This window comes from Ambystoma mexicanum, chromosome 4q (genome assembly GCF_040938575.1).
Source record: "Ambystoma mexicanum isolate Mex_15411 chromosome 4q, UKY_AmexF1_1, whole genome shotgun sequence".
Taxonomy (NCBI): Eukaryota; Metazoa; Chordata; class Amphibia; order Caudata; family Ambystomatidae; genus Ambystoma; species Ambystoma mexicanum.
This window is the reverse complement of record NC_090928.1, coordinates 213,425,009-213,446,299: the sequence shown is the minus strand read 5'-3', so window position 1 is coordinate 213,446,299 and position 21,291 is coordinate 213,425,009. Positions and strand designations below refer to the sequence as shown.

Genomic DNA, 21,291 nt, shown 5'->3' with positions numbered 1-21,291 from the left:
TCGCAGCGCTTTCAATCTTCAAGCGCACTGCGGAGGAATCATCCTATTTCGAACTACCTCTAGTGATACAATTTCTCAAGGGATTAACTAATGTTTATCCTCCAAAACCATTCCAAGTTCCCTTATGGGACTTAAATTTAGTCTTAAACTTCCTAATGGACACTCCATTCGAACCACTTCACTCTTGTTCGCTGAGATTTCTCACGCTTAAAACTGTCCTATTGGTAGCACTAACATCTGCTAGGAGGGTGAGCGAGCTACAAGCTCTCTCCCGTAAACCCCCACATACAATTTTCCACAAGGACAAAGTTGTCCTACAGGTGAAGCCTAATTTCCTCCCAAAGGTGGTTTCTGAATTTTATATTACTCAGAAAATTACCTTACCTTCGTTCTACCGTCCTCCCCATCCGGGGAAAGAGGAAGAAAGGCTGCATAGGCTAGACCCAAGGCGAGGTCTTAGCTTTTACGTCAGCAGAATGGCTAGGATCAGGCAGGCAGACCAAATGTTTGTAGGATACTCTGGTCACAAGTTGGGACTAGCCATAACAAAACAAACCATTTCCCGGTGGATTATTTTGGCCATTCTGGAATGTTACAAACTGGCAGGGAAAGAGCCACCCCAAAACCTTAGGGCTCATCCAACCAGCCTCTTCGGCTCTCCCAAGAGAGGTACCGGTCAGAGACATATGTGCGGCTGCCACATGGTCGTCCGCACATACATTCACAAAATTTTACAACCTGGATTCCTCCACTAGTCAAGAGACCAGATTTGGCAAGGCCGTATTACATTCGGTTCATCCCTAAAGGGATACATAACATTCTTACTCCCACCTCCAATTGCATGCCACTGCTATGGGAGTCTATCAAAGATAAGGAATACGTCGGAGGACACAATCCCTTCGAAGAACAAGTTACTTCTTACCTTGTAATGTTCTTTCGACGGGATGTTCTTCCGACGTATTCCTTATCGCCCCTCCCATCCATCCCCGCAGTAATACTTCCCTTGTGGTTGCAGCTTACGCTCCTTCTAGTTCAATAACCAATTCAGGCATGACTTTTCTTATGCTACAAAACGGAACTGAGCAACGGACGCCGCGCGTGGCTATTTATGGGCATGGTGACGTCGGCGCCGATACGGTGGCCGTCGAGGGACATCGACTCGGCGGACGTCGACGAGCAGCGCCCTCTACAGAAAAAAATTCCAAGGCCAGCAAGCTGGAAACGTATTATCAAAGATAAGGAATACGTCGGAGGAACATCCCATCGAAAGAACGTTACAAGGTAAGAAGTAACTTGTTCTTTTCCTGGATGGCATTTTGTTTGTTTACTGATTTCACTGTGCTTTCATGTACTGCACAAGTGACTTCAAAGCCCCGATGTTCAGTGGGTTCTTCCCATCTTTGATTAGGGCAATTCCTGCATGTCTTCACGTTCCTATACTGCTGCATTTTTCTTTTTTCCAACTTTAAAAATAGAGGGGCTACACTTTAAATCCTGTCCCTCTAAGCCAAGATCTCAGTGGTAGGGAGTTTGATCTGCAAGGGGGTGTAGATGGATATTTCATTTTGTTTATTGGTATTAGCATTATCAGAAGTTCTGAGTTTTTTTTAGATGTTGCTTGTTCTGTTGCTGGATTTCTCATCGTTTTCCCCCGCATCATCCTGATGGCCAATAGAAATTGCTGATTGCTTGTGTTCAACGCCTGTGTCTTCAGAATAATTATTGCCCTTGTAATCTGTCATTGTGTAGGTGGAGATGTTCATCATTTCATCATCACCATCGATACGCAGGATTTGTTTCCCAGAACCGTTGCCCTTGTCAGGAGTTTCTTGAATTTACTGTGAGCATTTTTTAGTCGATTCCTCGTTGAGCTCCTTGTCCGATGTTATAAGTATAGATCGTGCTGGTAATATAAAATTCCTAATGAAAGATCGCTTTTCATTAGACCTCAGCTTGTGTGGTGCCTTCATGGTCTTAGTTTTTCTTTTGGGCCATATCCTTTGTTTGAGACTTTGTTGTAAGCTTCTTTGTAGATTTTGTGGTGTTTACTCAGACTTTCTTTAATCCTTCTAGTCTCTCCTTTGATTCTGATTTTTCTGCCAATATATCAAAGTCTTTGATATGCTCTGTTGTGTACAGGACTTCCAGGATCATTTCATTCGTTAATCGTTTGGTTAGCGCACCACCTGTTGAGGGGGCTTTACGCTCATAGGTCATCTCACTAGTCTCACCAGTCTCGAAGATCTCCATATGTTCATCCCTTCCAGCTCTAGGGGTACCCTTTGCTGTCTGTGTTTCAGGATCCTCTATAGAGACGTTTGTTGATGGGCTTTCTGGCAAATTCTCCATAGGCTTTTGTAGATCGGCAGAAGACGATGGGACGGTAGTTGTCTTTTGATCCATCTTCCTCTGCAGGTGCAATTGCGCCCTCCTAGGCATATTTTGATCCTGCCTCGTTGTTTGATTATAGGTGTTCTCCTGACTGTCCTCTTTTTGATGTCCCACTGTTGTTGAGGTAGTATGAATTTTCCTTTTGTTTCTTTCCTTAATAATTGGGTCCAGAATACTATGCAGAATGTTTGTAACCTGGGCTGTTTTTATCCAGGTTATTCCGTGTGGCTGTTATAAAGCCATCCAAAACCAAGAGCTTCAAATGCATCATTCCAATGACCGTTGTTTGGTCTTTCAGTTGATAGTTCAGGTTCTCGTACAATTTCTTGAACAGTGTCATGGTAGTCAATAAAGTCGCTATCATATTAGTGTTGATACCTGATTTTGAGTTGCACGTGTCATGTTGCTTCATGCCCTGAAGAGTTTGCGGAGAGTTTGAATTGGAATGGGAGGATAGCTCAGCTGCAACATGCTCGCCCTCGAAGCAAGACAACACGGGAGCCACACAGGTTCGATCCGCGGGTCCGCGCTTAGAAACCTCTGTGTATTAAGCGTGTTATAAATAACCTATCCTATCATATCAATTGTTTGTGTCACTTTCTTATCTGTAACCCTAGATTTTGGGGCTAGGCGTCATCTCTTTTTACTTTCTCTGGGTAGATGCTTGATAATATGCAGTATGTCCACTGTAGGTACCTCTGCCGCATAGGTATAGGTATTTCTTAGTCCAGGCTCTTCCAAAGCGGACTCTGCTCGTTGTTTTCCTGTGATTCAATATTTCTCACCCAAATTAAGCATCCCGTTTCACAAGGTTAACCTTGTTGTGGGCAAACAGATGTACTTCTTTAGACTTGTTCTTAGCTGGCACATCGAGTTTGAACTTTTTGCAGTTGGGAAAACTACATTTTAGGGGGACCTCTGGTTGTAGGTCAGTTTCCATGTCGTCATCAGCTTCGCAGTGCTTATACGCACTTTGTTGGCAACGGTTTCTGCAGGGTCATTGTTATCGAAGCTTCCCAAAAGAGTGTGATTTGAGACTTTGTCTGCATCCTCTGTGTTGAACCGGCAGGACTAGAGGATCGTGTGGTGAGTCCTGCACTGGGTTGCGGTAAAAGATCCTTTGGTTTACAGACAGATTGTCTGGAGTCAACCACTTTGGATGGCAAATTGATTTAGATATTGTGTGGTTTCCTCAGTTTGTTATCAAAAGTTCCCTTATGGAACTAGGCAAAGAAGGGTGAAAAGCTGGGAGTTGCTCCTTACTCGAGTTTCCAAGTCACGTCACCTGCCACTTCGGCCTGGATTGCTCAGTGCTAAGCGGGATATTCCAATGGTCTTTCACTCAAACTTTTTTAACACCGCTCTAGTTTTTTGGGAGACAATGGCACGGGCCTTGTGAGTGATGTTAGCTCCGACCTCAGTCATTTTGTTGTTTATACTTCGATTGCTTTAGTGTTTACAGCGTTAGTGGTGGTTGTGCTAACAGCAGTCGCATGAGTCGCCCCCCCTTCATTATGTTGCCTGCTGCTGTTGATACCACTTTCTGATTCTCAATATAAGACGCCATGCTTGCCACTGTTTCCACCTCTATATTAAAAGGGCAGTTGCCTTGGCGTCTCATTGAGTGATCTACCTCCGGCGCTCTACTCACCAGCATAGTTTGTAAAGTCAGGGCACTGCCTAAATTGCTGTCAGTGGTATTGGCCAAGTTACTCAATGGCCTACTCGTTTCGCTCACCTCTTAATTCAAAGGGCGTCGCTCTCCTGTTATTTTGTTGTCGAGCCTTTAGTCACATAGTGCTCTTCCATGATTAAATCCTCTGTAGTGCCTCTCTCCTCCACTCCCCCAAGGACTGCAACTCCCTGACAACACTGCGAATGCACCACGTTGCCGTAAGGGTTTTGTAGTGTAGCTCCTCCTCTCAGCTGACTGAACCTCAGGATTGGTGGCCACTGCTAGTGTCTGGACAGCTGCTGCCTGCTTCTGTTTTGCGTAATATTTTCTTTGGCATGTTAGGATTTCAATAGGTCAACGTTATTACCACTTCTTCCCCAATCTTTTTTCCTTGTGTTTCCTTTTCAGCTCTGCTAAATTTCTGCGATCATAGTTCTTGCATACAACGTATAAATTGGAAGTGAAAACATGGTGGTGCAATGTAGGGTGTGGTGTTAGATCCAATCGTCTGGGCCCATATATATTCTTTTTTATTGACAACATGCATTTTGTCAGTCTTTCTGAGAACATCAAGGATTGTTTTTCAGCTTTTTAGTTCACGGATTTGCAGTTACCAGACATTTGGTCGAAAAAAATTGGTCGACCAGACAAATGGTCGAACCAATTTGGTCGAAAACCAAATGGTCGAATTTTTTTTATTTTCACCCCTTTTTTTGGGGGGCGGGGTCCCCAACCCCCTTTTTTTTCTAAAAACCCATTTTTGTAAAAAAACAAAAACCTGAAAAATAAATATATAATTAAAAAAAAATTCGACCATTTGGTTTTCGACCAAATTGCGTCGACCAAATGTCATTCGACCAGTTTTAGGTCGACCAAATGTCTGGACACCGGATTTGCTTCAGAGGGCAGTATTTATTTATTTTATTTTATTTTAATCTAATTTGTGTCCATCACTGACCCTATGGGGGGAGGGTCTTGAAGTGCCTTGCAAAGGTCAAAAGGTGGGAGGTGAAACAAAAGATACAAACATTTTCAGGTCCGGATAGAATGATTAGCATAGGTGCAGGATAATGGGTGGTAGTGTGGCTAGATTAGGTCTAGTCGAAAAAGCTATGTTTTGAGGCTTTTTCAGAAAGTGAGGATGGAGGCTGCAAACCAGATGTGGTATGGCGGGGTGTTCCTGGCTCTGGGTGCCCAAATGGTGAATGCTTGTTTTTGTTTTAATATTCATAGTGGAATGCAAAGCAGATTTGGCTGGCTTGTCTGGTGTTTGTGTGGGAGATGGATTTCAATCTGTTTTGAAGGTAGGATGGGGTTTTAAGGTGAATGGCTTTGTATACGATACAGAGTGCTTTGAAAGCAATTCTCTGGTGTACAGTGACGCTGGGTGATATGTGAGTGTTTAGGTAGATGTAGGGTGGGTCTTGACACTGCGTTCTGTATGGCTTGCAATGGGTGATGCTGCTATTTGGAAGTCCAGTGAAAAGAGCGTTTCCGTAGCCCAACTTCGACCGAGCTAGTGCTTGGGCTGCAGTGTGGAATTTGTCATGGGGGAAGGATGTGTCTTTTCCTGCATAGGAGGTATAGTTGTAGGTTGCATATTTTGTTGATGGCATCTATGTGTTGTGTGAAGGAAAAGTGTGGGTCAATAGTGAAGCCTAGGGATTTAATGGGTGTGAAGAGGCATTTGTGTGGGATTTAGTGGCGAGTCATGCATTCCAGGGGGTGAGGTTGGGCTTGTGCCTGAAGGGACGAGTGGTGCAGATGAGGAAGTGAGTGGCCATTCAGGTGGTGGTGGTGAAGAGACATCTTTTAACAGGGTAGAGTTGTGAGAGGGAGAAGATTTAGAAGTATATTTGTGGCTCATCTGTGTATTGCTGAAAATAGACGGTTGTGAATGCCAAGATTCTGTTCAACATATAGGTGGAAGAGGAGGGTAGATACGGAGGCTCCTTGTGGAACCCTGTACTTGACTGCGGTTGGGTTGGCACGACATGGGGCATGCAGACAATATGTGCCCTGTCAATTTGTAAACAGGTGTACCAGTCCAACAGTGCCTGAGAATTTCATCCTGTGGGATAGGGTGTTTAGCAGCATGATGTGGTCGATGGTGTCCAAGGCTGCAGATAGGTTGATGAGTATGAGTAGTAGGGTTCTGCATGCTTTGTCAGTGATCTTAGGAAGGGCATCGTGGATGTGAAGTGTTGTGGTCTTGGTGCTGTGGCAGGGCCTAAAGCCTGATTGTAGGTTATCAAGGAGGTTGTTTGTGGTGATGCTTTGTTGGAGTTGGTTTGCAACAGTGTTATGTGATTCTGGTGAGGTATGGCAGAATAGTGCTGGTAAGATGGTTTTCAAGGAATATGGGACCGAGGGATCGTTTCTTGAGGGACCGGGTAATTTGTCTGGGTTTAGCGCAGAGGATATTGTACCATGTGAGAGACAGGAGTTGATGATGTTGACCCTATGTGGAGCCTGAATGGTGATGGAAGTTTGAAGTGGCTTGAGATGGGCATTCATCATCCAGGAAGTGTGCTGATGTTGTTTTGGCTGTGAGGTTGATGAGTGTCTCGGTTGATGAGGCGGAATGCGTCCCATGTGTTGCAAGGTTTGGAAGTAAGAGGTTGCTTAGGAGTGTACAGGGGAGGCATGTCTGATGTGTATTTTAGAGTTGTATTTGTCCATGATGGAGTTGAATTCTGAGGGAACTGTGTGTGTGTAGTGGTATGGAGAGTGACTTGACAATGTTTAAAAGTATCTGTGCCAGTCCTGGGAGGTAGTGGTTGCCTATGGCATTGTGTATGGCAATGTATGAGCAGTGTCTTGGTGACAGTACATGTGTTCTTCTGGCAGGCCCTTTCATGGTGTCTGGCTTCCTGTTTGATGGCGAGGAGGAACTTGTTGAACCATTGTTTATGGTGGTGGTTGTGAGGTTTTTGTGTTTTGAAGAAGTCTATTTTTTTGAGTTCCTGGGTGGTGATGGTGTTGTAATTGTTGGGGAATTTGGAGCAATGTGTGTGATGGGAGGAAGGGGTTGGTATGAGTGGTGCTAAGGCTGTGTCTGTAATGTGTTTGATTTGTCTGCTTTGGTGTGAGGGGCTGTGGCAGGTGTGGGGATGTAGTGTGACAGAGTCAGTGTAAACGGGATTATAAAATGTGCACAGTAATGTGATTTTTGCTTGAAATCAAAAGATCAAGGGTGTTGCCAACTATGTGTGTGTGGTAGATGTGTTTGGTGAGGTCAAAAAGGGTAAGTAGAGTGAGGATACTGTTCAGTATGGGTTGCTGTCTGGATGGGAATTACGGGGGTTAGGTAGATGTTGGTGCAGGGGAGCTGCGGTTGTTAATGGTGAAGTCAGACCATTCAGTGTGGAAGTTGGGGTTGTGTGTTTCTTAGAGTGGTTCATGAGGTGTGGTGCATGAGGTGGATACATGTGGCGTGTGGATAAGATGGGATGTAGCAGCTGAGTGAGGGCTTCAAAGGATGTGTATGGTGGGCGAGTGGGGTTGTCAAGTGTGAGTACATTTTTGTAAGGGATGGTACCACATTAATAATGAGGACCAAAGAAGGTTTCACAGGCACCATAAAAAGGTAGGAAAATGGATAGATGAGTTGGTCGGTGGTCCTTATTTTCCATCAGCTGCAATGTATTTATGCAGAACAAAATGTTCCTTTGTACATTTTTTTGTTTTCCTAAAGTGCTTTCTAATACGCTCTTAGTCATCCACCACAGACACAGTATCTGCTCCTTGACTATGCCCCTGTTCTGCACCCTGCTAACTTCCACAGTGTCCCACCACAACTGACATCGCATCACACCACAGCGTTACAAAACGACCAGAGCCATCCCCAAGCAAAGGCCCAACATTTCATAAACTTGTAGCACTGCACACACTTGCGCCCGAGCTAAACACTAGCCCATATAACACTGAAACTTACGATAACAGACAAAGACCAGATAGGCAACATGCATGTCCACCTCAGAGACCCAAGTCTTGCCCCAAAGGCCTCTGCAACAAAAAAACTAAAAACTTTAGTTCACACAGAGCTTGTTTCCTTAGGATCAGCAGGCAACAACTCAACAGCGAACCATTCTTCCACTGCTGCGACTAACCAATCCCATCCCATTCGCCGACTGGTCCCAAAGAGCCTTTAGAGCATGAACATGGCAGAAGTGGTGGTTTATAAAACCCATTAACATAACTGCTTGCTATTGCCTTCAAAACGGCCCCAAAATGTGTGTGTGTTGATTGACTTAAGGTAGAAGATGAGTATAGAAAAATAATTGAGAATTGTGTAAACTGCCAGTTTTATTCTTTGTAGATAAAATGCATATCGCATACCGTTGCGTTTGTGTCTTGTCCAGCTCGGTTCGTAATTGTGCAGAGAAGCTCGGTTTTGGGTTGTACAAAGATTATTCCTTTGACTCTCATTGGGTTTGCTAGTGAGTACATTGTGTGACATCTCATTTGCTTGAAGAGTGGTGGCGATTTGTTGTTGATGGTTTCTCTAGCTATCAGGCAAACACATTTTTTCTGCCAACTCAAAGCATACAATTCATTCCTGCTTTTCCTAATCCCACATTTGTTCTGTTGCATCTAAAAGGGCACACGGAAGAGGATGTTCCCACGTTTAATTTTATTTCTAAAAATGTACCCGAAACAGATTTTATACTGTCCTTTGGGGGAAGGAAATCAAATAAAATCTGTTGCCACAATAATTTGAATAGTGCATATTTTGTGACAATAAAATGTACCTCAAACATGCAGTATTGTTGACCAGCACAATGAACAGGGTGACAGGAAATATAACATGGCGAGAGTTAGAGGATATTGATCCTGTGACCCATGTCTGTAACGCACAGGGGAGACGCAAATATTTGAAAATGAGACCACTATAGCAGATTTACACTGCTTCCCATGCTACAAAATGTGTATATGACACCTTTTTGGAGGTGCTGCCAGATACACTTTACAGTTTTGAGAATACTGATCAAAGCTATCAAGGAGTTCAGTCCATCGCTTTATGTACGTTTTTTATCTTTCATTTAGCAAATGTTTTATTTCTTTAAACTTTGGGACTTTTTTTAATCTCTGAGACATTTGTGTGCTGGCTACAGATGATTGTCTTGTATGAACTTTAACCATTGTTTTCAGTTCCGGCCTCTGTCAATTATGTGATCCTGTCTTGAAATGGTAATGCTACTTTGTAATGCGGTACATGATGCGCTGCTTCCCTGTGCCCCCGTCACACATTAACACACCAGATCCCCAAACAGGAACTGAGCAGAGAATTCTGGAGAAATGTGGAACATTATGGAAAAGGCCGCCAAACATTACATTCTGCAAAATGCATGCATCATATTTCTTTTCCTTCTTGCAGGCGCGACAGGTGGACCCCCGCCACCACTGTCTCCATCTCAGAAGGATGGTGGATGAAAGGGTCACATATTGTATTCCTCCCCCTGACGCATGCCTTCAAGAGCAGGTAAGTGGCTACATTTATTTTTAATCTATATAACAATTCAGAGTCAATGGGCTGAAACAAACTTTCCAGCAGTACATTACCTAAGAATGCAGAAAACATAAGGAATGAGTTGCTGGATCACATTTTGTTGCTAGTTTTTAGAACATATTTTATCACTGAAGGCCACCCCTGCAGCCCTTGCACTATAGCTCCCCAAACCCCATCTCACAGCCAACAATATTGGCTGACTCCAACCCATCATCTACATTTTGGTGGTAAAATAGGTTTAAAAAGAAATTGAGCAAAATATAATTAGAGCAGTTACAGTGAAGTGATAGACCTAATACTGAGTTGCCCAACTCCATCTGTCAAGCTGTAGGTACGCGGTGTAATAGGCTATGGAGGAACTCACATTAAATGTGGAAAAATGTATCAGAATTGCACACTAAAGAATGACAAGTTTTGCAAACGAGAATGAATTTCTGTCTCAGAATTGGTACACCTTTCTTGTAGTAAACTGTAGCCATTTAAAAAATAAAAAAATAAACATGCCTGGTCAACCTGAAACAAAACCATTGATTCCATCATCTTCGAGTGGGAGGAGTTTTCTTTTCGTTAACAGTCTGTAGCATTATCCCTGGCATGGCTGACTCTGACCCAGCAGACCTAGGTGATCATTGGCCTGGAAGCATGCTGAGTAGACCGCAGCTTCAATTCATGAAAAGAAGTGGGCTACTGTGCTGACGTTCATGAGGGCCGTGTTGTATAGTGGGGTTCCTAACACTGTTAAGGCCATTTCTGCTTTAAACGACAGTCTCGTCATTTGACCGGTAACATGTGAGAAAGTCTTCTGACTTTTGCTAATAACGCAAGTAAAGCGGAAAAGGTACATTTGGGTAGGTCAGTGTATGCAAGCGAGATGCTGTATGAGGGACCTCTTCCCAAAAATCCAGGCGAAAATAAATGCGATTGCAAACAAAAAACCAACCTTTTCAAATCAACTTAGTTACTAAAGGCGTTTCCTCAGGAAGGCTTTTTCATGCAGAACTCCAGTGATCTAGGATAGCTTTTGTTGAATGAGTGACAAAAAGTGTTTGGGGCTCATTGATGTAGCAGCCAGTGCTCCAGATAAGATTTTGACGTGAGAATATTTTACTCCCTATTTTTAAATGTTAAAAGTTAATGTGATTTCAAGGGCATAAAAAGGAGTTTTCTCCTTCTCAAGAAAGTCAAAAATATGACATCCAGCCGACACGTGCAAAAAGTTAGCTGTATACACATCATTATCATGTGGTCCACATCATGACAGAAATCTGATTTGTCTCACAATTAACAGATAAAGCACAGTGTGCGGAAGCACAACCACCCTCTCACAAATTGAACCGATGAGCACTAACATTGTGAGCTTCCCCTGTGTGCAAAGAACAGTTACAACAGCAGCATAAGCTGCTTACACCCCTCACACAGAAGAGGTCAGCTTGAGTAGGAGCCACTCAGACGTCCCTCACACAGAGAAGGCAAATCAGGACCACAATAAATCGGAACAATTTTGGCAACTGGTTGCGCTAGAAAAGCGTTTTGCGCAACAAGTTGTGCTCGAAAAACATCCTCAGAGTTAACCCATAATGGTGCACTTGGACTTCAGTCAGCATTCTAACTCACTCCCAGCCTTTCACCTTCACACTGGATTCAGTACTATGGCCAAACAGCACTGAGTGGTATTGCGAAGTACCTGGCAAGGACCTCGCATTATCAGATAAGGGTCTGCACCATCTAGCTTCAAGCCACTTGAGCTATACTGAGTCCATCCAACACTGAACAAGAGGACCGGGCGCATAAGATGGCAAAAATACGCCAGAAAATAAACAGGTCGGTGAACACTTACCAGTCTGAAAACACGACATGCAACAGCATTCCAAGTGACGTGTGATGAGCTTTCCATGGAGCAGCAGGCAGGGCAAATACCTTCTGGGCTAGCGATGTAAGGCGGCTAGAGGAAACCCCTGAAAACAGCTACTCAAAAAGAAACAGCCAGCAGCAAACAGTTGCACTGCCATTTCCCCCACAAATGATAAGGTCTCCTCGTTCTCACTGGTGATCCACTGCATGTATAATGTAAAGCAGGCATTATTCGAGCAGCATGTTAACATGGAACTGTGGAAAAGCTCTCATTTGGACTAATAACTCGCAGATAAATCAATGTCATGCACATATAAATGGAAGCACAGTCCTTATATAGGTCAATGAGTAGCTTTAGATGATAGAAAAATATAGAGGAGAGATGCAAGCAGGAAACATTGGCACGCCACCTTTAAGATAGAATTCTAGAATCTGGCCTGGCGGACAGATTTTAGGTGGCCACTCTGGTTATGGTGACCCGGGAGCTTGAAGAGTAGCCTAAACCCAATCAAGGTAGCAATGGAGAGCAGTCAATGGGTAGTCTCAGGAGTGTGTGAGTGGGGTCAAAGGCCCTCAATGAGTCCACAAAATAATTACATTTAGAAAGTCGTTTATAAAAATAAAGTTATTTATTTTAGGCCTTTAAAATACACTGAATAATGAAACTAGCAGGTAGCACTATTACACAACACTCTCTAATAATATTCAATCACCATTGGGTTCATTCAATAGACATCAAATAACTTAATCAAGTAATGCAGGTAATAAATGTAGATGTATGAAAATGATGGGAACCAATCACAAGTACAGTACCGTAACTTCAGAGTCAGCAGCTTTCTCGGGCAAGTGCATGACCTTATAAGGACTTTCCTGACCTGAGAAGGTAGGAAGAAGGCCAAACTCCAATATGGGCAAAGAACAAGTGAAACTCTCGTGGTGCAGCCATTTTAGGGCACTAGCCACGTTTAGTAGCCATACATGATTAACGTGAACGTGCATACCAAAAATAATGAAAAAACAGTAAAATTGTAACTGCTGTCACCAGATTGTCTTTAGGTCCATATAAAAGTAATCCTATGTGTAAAAAGCTAAGGTGATACAAAAGTATCCCCATTTCATTGTGCTGTAAGATGTTGTGTGCAATTGTAAAAATAAATTAATTGAAAGGGAAACAGTTTGCCAGTACTGATGGTCTGAAGGACAGACCAGTTTCCCCATAACAATTGAGAAAAAGACAAAGGAAGTGAAGCTGAAGGCTTTGCGTCTCTCCAAAAAGTCAGGACATGATAAAAACAGACCAAAAGGAATAGGGGTCCATAGGAAAATATGAAGGGAAAGTTGAAAAAAGACATTCTTTGCTAACACCACCCATTTAGCATTTTAGCAAGCTGAGGTAGGGGGAATTGAAGCGTCTTGGTGGTGTGTGTTGTTAAAAGGTTTCTGAAAAGGTATGTATGGAGCAAGAACTTTGTGGCTTTGTTGCGATTAATTATGCAGTCACACTCAACTCTGGGAGTTACCATTCCCCACAAGCAAGGTGATGCGCACCCAAAGCACTTATACAGATACAAGTTTAGTGAGGCCTCTCACTTATCTCGCACCAACCCCCACAAATACCCTATGTCACCAATGGACTAGGAACCGGGCCGGTGTATAGTAAGAATATATATTTATTTAAGGTTTGACAAAGAAGACTAGTAACCACCAATGCTGTAGCACTACACATTATCACAACTCCAAATTACTTTCCGTTATTAAAACACAGTTGGAATTCTGAAATATGCAATCACATCTTACATCAGATTTTATTGCAAATTAACTAATAGAAAACATTCACAATACAATTGAAAAATCGTTTTGCAACTCACATTCAAAGGACAGGCAGAGCTTTGGGATTCTGGTTTGGGAGCCAAGGGAATCAATGGGAAATTTTGTTTTTTTTGCACCCTGTATAGTCACTTGCATAGCAGCATTTTAGGGTTACTTATTTTAGGATTATGGACACCCCCTTTGGGACAGGAGTCGGGGGTTTCAGGAGGACAGTCACCCAAGTCTTTACTGTCTATACCGGCTCTAACACACTGGGCATGAACTTTGTTTATTTTGAATTCTAACAACACTCATCCCGTGATTTTCTAAATGGGAATAAATTGATTTAACTACAATTCAATGCGCTAAGGATCTACACAGCTTCCCCCCTCCCCACAATTTAATGGAAAGGATTAAGGCAGGCTGTTCCCAACACAATTCAATTTAAATGGATAGGGTGATTTTCTGTACTGGAATGACTTTGAATTGGATTTAATAAAATGTGCCGCGGGCCTACCCAGCCCTACCCACTAATAGAAAGGACCAAGTCAGGTAGCTCTGCACACAATTGATGGCTTTTGGATTAGTCTACTTACATGGGAGGCCTTGATCAGGGAAAAACAGCAGGGCTCCTCTGAGGACAGCCCAGATCTGGTCAAGTGCTTTCAGTCAAGGATTTTCTCCTGCGCCTAGACTCCCTCTGGCTCCTCTGGACGGGTCCCAGCTAGCTTCTAGATTTCCCTGTCACTGCCTCCAGTGCAAGGATTGAGGTCGTTCTGCTAGTTCCTCGCAAGAGTCTGGCAGCAGGCTACCTCTCGGGATCAAGTGGAAAAGCCCTCTTCTGATGCAAAATTGACCACTTATAGGGCCGATGACACTCCTACATGATCATAATTCTCACAGTAAGGATTAGCTAGCACTCTCCCTTCACCTCCCACCAAGACGCCCACTGGCTCCTGATAGGCCCAGGAGTTTGGGGGGGTGTATGATGTTGGCCGAGGGAGGAGAAAGATTTGTCATCCCAAAATGATGTGGGATTTATCTTTTTTGGATTCTGAAAATCTAACAACATGGCAGCTATGCACATTTACCTGATAACTACATAAACCTATATATTTTTGGATTATACTTTTTATGGCGCGTCAGAAAAAACACATTTTATTTTGGCACGCCCTTCTTCGGCAGAGCCACCATTTTTCAGTTTGCTGCTGCGCCGAAATTGTTACAACTCTGACACTACATACTTCCAACATTAATTTCCCCAATTCCTCAGATTTATGAAAATGCCAAAATCATAATTTTGATCATAACTTAATTGCACTTTTTTATTCGAGAAAATGTATTCAATGTTTAATCAATGACGCTGCATCATAGCTGCTCCCAGTTTCACTCTTATGCCCCCACCTATTCTTAGCTGGTCACATGTTTAAGGAGAAATAGAAACCTATCTGCTCAGGCCAATGTTAATTCTGCCCTCTTCTACTGAACTTCAAAGGGCTTTGCTCAGGGCTAAGGCACCATTAATGGGGAGCCTGACCTTAAAGAGAATTTCTGTTGGTTGTTTTATCTGTAAATCCCATCATTTCAATATACGTCTTTGTATATCTTACCATTTAAATTGACAACCAGACCACCTTCTCCTAGGGGTCCTCAGCCAAAGGTCTTGAGCTAAAATCTTCAAAGGCACAGGCCTTTCAGTTTAGTGGGGAAAACCCCAGATGCACCGATCCTTCAGAAACAACAGCTTTAAATCGACAAGCTGTGCTTACATGTAACATTTTAGCATTATATATAGGCCTGCTGTTCATAAATACAATCTAGTGCATCCAGGTAGGCCACAGTTACATAAGAACAAAACAAAGGAGGGTCTGGGAATCTCTCTACCAGCACAAACACAGCCAAATGACCTGTTCTTGGGTGAATAACCCCTGGGAGAGACTCTACCAAGTCTTTAGCTCACTATCCCTTTCACAGAGAAGAAATGTCCCCGCATATCAGTCTTTGTCCTGCCCAGGGGCAGTCCAGCACCTAAATGCTAGGCAATTCTCCTCTGAACAAGAGTACCAACAGCAACCCCATACACGTGTTTTAGCCTTGCTGGGCATCATCAGTGAGGTGAAGCTGTGCCTCTCTGAGAACAGTGAGCAAGGGGTCCACTTCTGGATCGCCCTGGTAACTTAGGGTGAGGCCCAAAGTTAATTTATGCAAAACAAACGGGGGTCTGGGAATCTCTCTACAAGCACGAACACAGCCCAATGACCTGTTCTTGGGTGAATAACCCCTGGGAGAGACTCTACCAAGTCTTTATCTCACTTTCCCTTTCACAGAGAAGAAGTTTCCCCGCATATCGGTCTTTGTCCTGCCCAGGGGCAGTCCAGCACCGAAATGCTAGGCAATTCTCCTCTGAACAAGAGTACCAACAGCAACCCCATACACGTATTTCAGCCTTGTTGGGCATCATCAGTGAGGTGAAGCTGTGCCTTTCTGAGAACAGTGAGCAGGACAAAGACTGATATGCAGTGAAATGTCTTCTCTGTGAAAAGAACAGTGAGCTAAAGACTTGGTTGAGACTCTCCCAGGGGCCATCCACCCAAGAACAAGTCAATGGGCTGTGTTCGTGCTGGTAGAGAGTTTCCCAGACCCTCCTCTGTTTTGCATACCAAGTAACTTTGGGTCTCACCCAAAGTTACCAGGGTAATCCAGACGTGGACCCCTTGCACACTGCTCTTAGAGAGGCACAGCTTCACCTCACTGATGATGCCCAACAAGGCTGAAACACGTGTATGGGGTTGTTGTGGTACTCTTGTTCAGAGGAGAATTGCCTAGCAATTCGGTGCTGGACTGCCCCTGGGCAGGACAAAGACTGATATGCAGGGACATTTCTTCTCTGTGAAAAGAACAGTGAGCTAAAGACTTGGTTGAGAATCTCCCAGGGCCCATCCACCCAAGAACAAGTCAATGGGCTGTGTTTGTGCTGGTAGAGAGTTTCCCAGACCCCCCCTCTGTTTTGCTAACATAAGAACATGTTTTCATTTATGCAAACACGTAATAGGCCTTTCCCTGTGAATGTCATTTTAGGTGCTGAAATTAAGTCTCTTTATTCCTCACGAAGACAATTTGTCATTCGACTTTATTTTCCAAAGGTAAGGCATCATTCCTCCTTTTTAGTTTACAAATGCCCAGTGTGTTCTTTCCATGTGCACTTTTGCAGTTTTGAATCTGTCAAAGTGGGCATTTACACAAAGTCATCATCTGCAGTGCCACATGTCTTTTGGAATCCATTGGACGCAGTTAACAATATTCCAGTTCTAAGTTGCACTTTCTTCTGCTGAGTGTCTGTACATTCTAATAAAATGGAGGGAGTCCCATTCTCGCTCATTCACTAGACTGTATGTTAAAATCAGTTTTATACTGGCTTTTATATTTCAAATGGAACTTCACACTTAGCCAGCTTCACTCTCACATAGGGCCTAGCATGGCCTCTTCATCTCTGTCGTTCTTTTTACCCCACACATTCAATCTCCAGATGTCACAGCCCTCCTTTTCCCAGAACATATGGCAACCATATTTGTGCTTGCTGTCTGATTGGCAACATTCGCTAACACCAGTTGAGCAGTGCAATAATCCAGATAGCCCTGGGAATTAATGCTAAAGGAATAGGCCTATTAAACAGAGTTGGAGAAATAATGTAATCAAGCAGGCTCACTGACGTTTGATAAATGACCTTCAAGGGATCAACTAAGGAAAAGTCTCCACTCTTGTTTCCCATGGGTATAAGATTGGTCACCGAGTTTCACTCATAGAATTCCTTGCCCAGTTGAGATGCACTTAATATCTGGTACACTAGCCCAATATAACTTAAATTCAGGGTTCCTTTGGTCTAAAGGATAATGTGACCATTTGGCAGAGAGTGCTAAATTACAACTGTTCTTCGCCTTCAGTCTTGATTTAAAGTTTTCTACCAAAGATGTACTCCTTGCAGAAACCACAGGGTGTTCAGAGATAAACACAATCTGTTCAATGTTGCTCTTTTGTTTCAAGTAAACAAACAACTGCATGTCTATGCTGCCTTTCAATTGTGGCTAACCTCTACAGTTGGCCTGCCTCATTTCCTATTCAGTGCTGTTCTTTTTCTTTTCTTTTTTTACTGACTATTTTATCTATATGGGCCACCCTATTCTCATGCTATGTAAGGTGAATGCAACAAGCACAATATATACTGTGATAATTTGTTATCTCTTTCAGATCTTTGATGAAATAGACCTATTTCCTTTAAATGTTAACCACGTCCACCTCACAAAGACTGGAAGCGCAACAGATTTTGGTAAGCTTAATTAATATTTTTTGTTTGGTGCTGAAGCAATGCTAGAGTTTGGTGATGTAACATAACTTCCCATGTGATTCTAGGGCAAGGAAGCTGCAGCATTTTCTCCCCACCCTCTTAACTTTGGGCTCTGTGTTCCTTTCGCTCCTGCCACATACAAACTTATTCATGCCTTACTCTTTCCTTCTTTCTCCCTCTCCTGATTTTTATTTTGGAGTGGGACGGTTGAAAGTACTGACGGGGAGTAATTGGTCTCCTTCTTTTCCCTGCATAGTTTATGCAAGAGAGGTGGAGTGGCATTACTTGTACCAATGGGTCAATCACGTCAGACATACCACAATCATTGATGGTAGCTTCCTAAGGGTGTTAGCAGCTTGAGAGAGTTCCTCCAAATTAGAGTCCCACAGTTGTACCAGCCCCATACTCATGTAATGTGCTGTTTGTACAATTTTCGAATGTGCTAAGATCATGTCTATTCACCTCTCTTGTGCCTGCCGAGTATGCATCGTGGACCCTGGTGAACAGTTGGGCAACTCATTGGGCCAGTGCATCCGCTAAAGGAATCTTGGTGTGTTGGAACCTGGCAGGTGGAGTCTGTTTTGTCTTGCAATTATAACAGTTGCAAACCTCCCCAGACCACATATAATTACATTTATTTTAATTAATTTGCCTTATTGACATACGCCATCTCCCCAATGTTAGTTTTTCTCTGTGTATAGTTAGCTCCTATTTGCTCAGCACTTTATTCTCTTACTTGTGGTACATGTGAGCACTCTTACTTGCTGCCATTAGTTTTGGACTTGCACTGATCTGAATGTACTAAGACCTGTGAATGATCTTCTTATTGTAACCCTCCTTTGTCTTGTCCTACCATCTCCCCCGTCCCACCTTCCCCCTTTGGGCTCCACAAAGTAACTCTGGTTTCCAGTTGGTGCTGTACAAATCGTCAATAAGTAAATGTATGGTGCACTTGTTTCATTGTTATCAAAACCTAGAATAACCAAGTATTGTTCTTTTATAACGTGCTAAATAACGGGAGCAGTTTCTAAGTGCGAGCCCGGGATTCAAACCTGTGTTGCTAAGCGCTGTCTTGCTTCCAAGACAAACACGTTGCCCCTGAGCTATCCTCCCAGCCCTCATGGTGACGGGTGACAAAATATTTACCGGTACTTTCTGTAAAATGGTGCATGTCACCATAAGGACACTGCATATTTGGTGCAATGCTGTTACACAAAGGCTAGCCATACACAGTGAAACCTTTATTTTCAATTTACTGCAAGCACAGTTTGTGTGCAGTAAACATCAAATAAAAGTTTCAGACATCCCCATACTTGCCAGCAAGGTCAAGTACCATGCAAATGATGCTCACCCTTCATAAAATCTTCTCGCCAATGCGAGTGGGCTAGTAGATTTTGCAAGCCCTGCTCTGAGCCAACCACTGGATGGCAGCATATGCAAAGCATGTGGTTCCAAGTAGAAACAAGCAACAGAAAGATGATTACTGCGTCAGTAATGTTTTTCATATGCAGGACAGAATTAAGACATTTATATTGCATCAAAATTGAAAGTAACTGACTCAAATTAATGGTATGTTGTACTTATTTAAAAATAGAAACACATGAAATTCTGACTCCATGTGTTAGATCTGTGATGTAAACAGACCTAAAAAATTATTTTAGAATGTGCATATGTTAAACTTACTCCAAAATTACAGCCAGCAAATGGAGTGCATGTATGTATTTACATTTAAAGTGAAACAAGAAGCTTTTGTACTTTAGCATTGTGCATACAGTCCTTGTCTCCTTCTCTAGTTGTGGGGTGCATTCAAAGACCCCAAACAGAAATCCCTTTCACATAAACAGCAGGATTTTAAACACTGGAACAAAAACGGCTTGGCCTTTGTTTTTGTTTTTCAAGTAAAATTAAAGAGCCATGTGGAAAAGGGGCCTACCTGTAATTTCCAAAGGAAAAGCAACATTTAATTTACAAAAGGAGGAATCAAAGATCCCTTTCACATGGAAAACAGGATTTTTAAACAGTGACACAAAAATGGCTTGCACAGGTTTGTGCAAATAAAAGCAGTTAGTAATGTGAAAATGTGTCGCTGCTAACATAAAAATGTCAGGGAAAAGACATGATGTGCAGGTTGACAAAAAGCAATGTATATTAGGTTTCATATACAAAACTCCAGTGACACTTGAAAAGCCACGTTGTGTTCATGAAAAAATGTCAGCCCAAGACAAACCCTTTTGCTGGCTGTGAGAAACTTCACAAGGAAATCTCCCACTCCCAACCTGGATGCCACATCTACCGTATAATTACCAACTGCAATAAAGTGTCCTGCTAGAGGTGTCAAAATTCAGTGTTTTCCAGACCTGCTGGCTCTGAAGACATTGACTGCAAGAGAAGTTCCTGTTGGCTGGAGCATGACGGATATGTGTGAAAATGGGGGAAACAACTTCAAAGAGCAAGCTTCCAACACAAATGAGACTGATAAAAAAAAAAATCTGAGTACAAGCTGACCCAGTGAAAACAAATGTCCGGAAGGCAGGAGGGGGGCCTTTTGTCCCACATGAATATTCACAATTAATTTAAAAGGACCCATTATCATTTAGGCCTTTTTCTCAGCAACCATAAGGCGGATTGATTTCATCTATGTACCATTTTGTATGTACTTTCCAGGCGATTTTAGAGATATAAAATTCATCCACCCACCTGCGTCTCATGGAAGTGTAATGGCCAGTTAAACTAGGTTTCAGGCTGATCTGAACATGTTACAAATGTGAGAGTTGGTGAGTGGGTAGAGCAGAAAATTAGGGATAAGGATAATAACTTATATATTCATAACTGTTATGTTTTGTAGGGAAACGGCAGAAATGTGCCACGTGGCGGTGCTACCTGGTACGGACCTGGTAGTCCGCTTATCTAATTCCCCATGATTAGATGAATCAGAAAATATGTATATTATGATATTATGGCAATTGCTAGTACAATTAAGTTGTGATACATATAACTTGTTGTTGCCAAAAATTTGAAAGGAGAACAAATGACGATTACAAATGGGAATTGCCATATGTTGCTCTAGACCCCTAAACCAATCCTTACTTGGAGTCGGTTTTGAGTTGCAGCAATTATTTCAGGGTTCTTCCCCAAGATTGTACATTGGTGGTGTCATTGCTGCTATATAAGGTGGACTGCACTAGGACGAAGGGACACAAGAACAGGAGAGAGACATAGAGGGCTGCTGAAACTTACCACCGGACAGCTGTAAGGAAACACCAGAGGAGATTGCTGAGAGTGCATCTGGGTGGAGCTGTCTATTTCTACGAAGGCCTCAAAGCTGACTGGATCCTATGGTGGAGAGTGGGAGGCCGTCTTTGAGAGTAGAGTGACCAGACCCCTGCCCTATCTTTCCAGAGTGTCCTGAGATGCAGCTGGCTTTCCGGAACTGTAAACAGAGGCTTTCTATGTAAGTAGAACAGAGCCCTGGGAAACCAAAAGGTGGGTGAGTCTGCTTGCCTTGAATCCTTTCCCTTTATAGTGGTTTGGTGAAGGGGGGCACAACTGTGTAGATCCTTAGCCTATTTAACTGATTTAACTGAAAATATAATTTAATTAATTCCCCATTTGGCAGAACATTACGGGTGAATTTGGTTAAAATCCGAAATTAACAAAACTCACTCCCCAGTGTGCGCTGAAAACGATAGCCTATAATTTAATTGGGTAATC

The 21,291-nt window shown here is 42.9% G+C and overlaps 1 protein-coding gene across 2 annotated transcripts in view; it reads left to right on the top strand.

Moving 5' to 3' along the window:
- The window catches only part of TIAM2 (TIAM Rac1 associated GEF 2), a 552,861-nt gene that overhangs the window by 239,869 nt on the left and 291,701 nt on the right, over positions 1-21,291 (top strand). Inside the window, exons 11-12 of one of the 2 annotated variants that reach the window (XM_069607743.1) lie at positions 9,447-9,551; positions 17,484-17,562. In XM_069607743.1, the coding sequence (XP_069463844.1) occupies positions 9,447-9,551; positions 17,484-17,562 (184 nt within the window). Of the gene's footprint in view, positions 1-9,446; positions 9,552-17,483; positions 17,563-18,111; positions 18,131-21,291 lie in introns of those variants that run through there. The other variant, XM_069607744.1, reaches the window with a different exon arrangement.